Source organism: Pongo abelii, chromosome 9 (genome assembly GCF_028885655.2).
Source record: "Pongo abelii isolate AG06213 chromosome 9, NHGRI_mPonAbe1-v2.0_pri, whole genome shotgun sequence".
Taxonomy (NCBI): Eukaryota; Metazoa; Chordata; class Mammalia; order Primates; family Hominidae; genus Pongo; species Pongo abelii.
Window position 1 is genome coordinate 72,003,313 of NC_071994.2, and position 2,525 is coordinate 72,005,837.

At 36.7% G+C, this 2,525-nt stretch overlaps 1 protein-coding gene across 1 annotated transcript; it reads left to right on the forward strand.

Annotated features, from left to right (window-relative positions):
• The first annotated feature begins 743 nt into the window (after positions 1-743).
• Positions 744-1,682, forward strand: LOC100437798 (olfactory receptor 51B2). Its single transcript, XM_002822125.3, has one exon. The coding sequence runs from the start codon at positions 744-746 to the stop codon at positions 1,680-1,682; it is 939 nt and encodes a 312-aa protein (XP_002822171.2).
• The last annotated feature ends 843 nt before the right edge of the window (positions 1,683-2,525 follow it).

A 2,525-nucleotide genomic window follows, 5' to 3' on the forward strand; every position in this document is an offset into this window, starting at 1 on the left:
GGAAGCATTAAAAGGTTTCTATCTCGAAAGATGGATTAGGTATGAAATGCTTATAGCAGTGATGCCCAGACATTGTTTTGCACTGGAATCACCTGAGGACCTGAAAAAAGCGAATTTGATTCAGAATGTTGGAAGGGACAGAATCTGAGGCTGCAAGTCTAACAAGTCCGCTGCTTGTTAGCTGAGTCTAGTCTGTGACCCACAACTCTGGTGGCCAAGCTCAAGTAACTGTTAGAGTGACAAAGCAATTCATTGGAAGTGATGGTGATGCACGCTGTATTGCATAAAACACATTCAATTTCAAAAAAAAGAGAAAAATTGCATTAACTGAAAAAATTGTCTTTATCCTAATTGTGAAATGTAAAATTAAAACAAAACAATCATTTCCAAATGGTCAGTAATCACAGCAAGAAAACAACTAAGCCAGATTATTATCCATTCATGTATATTTATGTTATGTGTTTTTGTTATCACTGTTGTTGCAAATATTTATAAGTACCCTCAAAATAGTTAGGGATAATATATTTAAAATTAATGAAAAATTTTAGAATTTGAGAAAAATTGAACCATTAACTCTATTTTTTCTAATTAGGGAAAAACCATAGTCTGTACATGCTATTCTTCTTCAGGAAAATAGTTGCAGAGTCAAATTTATCACACCAGTTAATCATCTCCAAGCAGGAAGATTGGAGGCTCCTGGTTTCAAGGTTTCAAGAAATCTGATCTTTACCGGTGGATACACTATGTGGCCTAATATTACTGCAGCCCCCTTTTTGCTGACTGGTTTTCCAGGGCTAGAGGCAGCTCATCACTGGATCTCCATCCCCTTCTTTGCTGTTTATGTGTGCATCCTTCTGGGCAATGGCATGCTCCTCTACCTCATCAAGCATGACCACAGTCTTCATGAGCCCATGTACTACTTCCTCACCATGCTGGCAGGCACAGACCTCATGGTGACATTGACCACTATGCCTACTGTAATGGGCGTCCTATGGGTGAATCACAGGGAGATTAGCAGTGTGGGCTGCTTCCTACAGGCTTACTTTATTCATTCCCTTTCTGTTGTGGAATCAGGTTCCCTCCTGGAAATGGCATATGATCGTTTCATTGCCATCCGCAATCCTTTGAGATATGCTTCCATTCTCACCACTACTAGAGTCATAGCATTAGGAGTGGGAGTGTTTCTAAGGGGTTTTGTATCCATCCTGCCTGTAATTTTGCATCTTTTTTCATTTTCATACTGCAAATCTCATGTTATCACATGTGCTTTCTGCCTCCACCAAGAAATCATGAGACTGGCTTGTGCTGACATAACTTTCAATAGACTTTACCCTGTAATTTTCATCTCTTTAACAATCTTCCTAGACTCTCTGATCATCCTCTTCTCCTATATTCTAATTCTTAATACTGTCATAAGCATTGCCTCTGGTGAAGAGAGAGCCAAAGCCCTCAATACCTGTATCTCCCACATTAGTTGTGTTCTTATCTTCTACATTACGGTGATGGGTTTGACATTCATCTACAGATTTGGGAAGAATGTGCCAGAGGTTGTCCACATTATCATGAGTTACATCTACTTCCTCTTTCCTCCTTTAATGAACCCTGTCATCTACAGCATCAAAACCAAGCAAATACAATATGGCATTATCCGCCTTTTATCTAAACATAGGTTTAGTAGTTAAACTCGGATCTGGAGAATCAGACACAGATACAAAAATGAAGCCAGAATGAAAAATGAAAGTCTGGATTCTTTCTTAGCAAAGAGGAAGGATATATTGGAAGACAATGTTTTCACTCACAAGGACTTAAGTACTTTACCATAGGGTTGGGAGCATATCTTAGGAGATGTCTGGTGACAGAACACTGAAAAGACCATATGGAACTGAAAAAGTCTATATTTAAATTCTTCTTTCAAATGCACCTGAAATTAGCCACCTCAGTGAAATTTGAGGAAAAGGCAGAACATATAATCTCTATGAAAAACTTTTGCCTCAGTGTGCACATTTGTGCATACATGTTTATGTGTTTGCATAGGCTAATGCACACAAGCGTAAAAAACAAAAAAAAGTTGATCATCATTCTCTAGAAATAAATTCTTTTTTTTTTTTTTTTTTTTTTTTTTTATTTATTTATTTATTTATTTATTTATTTATTTATTTATTTATTTTTTTCTTTTATTGTAATTATTATTATTATTATTATTATTATACTTTAGGTTTTATGGTACATGTGCCCAATGTGCAGTAAGTTACATATGTATACATGTGCCATGCTGGTGCACTGCACCCACCAACTCGTCATCTAGCATTAGGTATATCTCCCAATGTTATCCCTCCCCCCTCCCCCCAACCCACAACAGTCCCTGAAATTCTTATTTAAAATTTTCATTATTCTCATGGCAAATATAGTGATAAGAAACTAACATTTTAAATTTACTTTTAAATAAGTAAGTGTTGGTTATCTTTTAACTGTCCTCTACCCTGAGTTAGGGGACTCTCTAGGGCCATGATTCGCATTTAATATTT

Bases quoted from the DNA above. Each gene is read 5' to 3' on its own strand.
- LOC100437798 (XM_002822125.3), top strand. From the start codon at position 744: ATGTGGCCTAATATTACTGCAGCCCCCTTTTTGCTGACTGGTTTTCCA.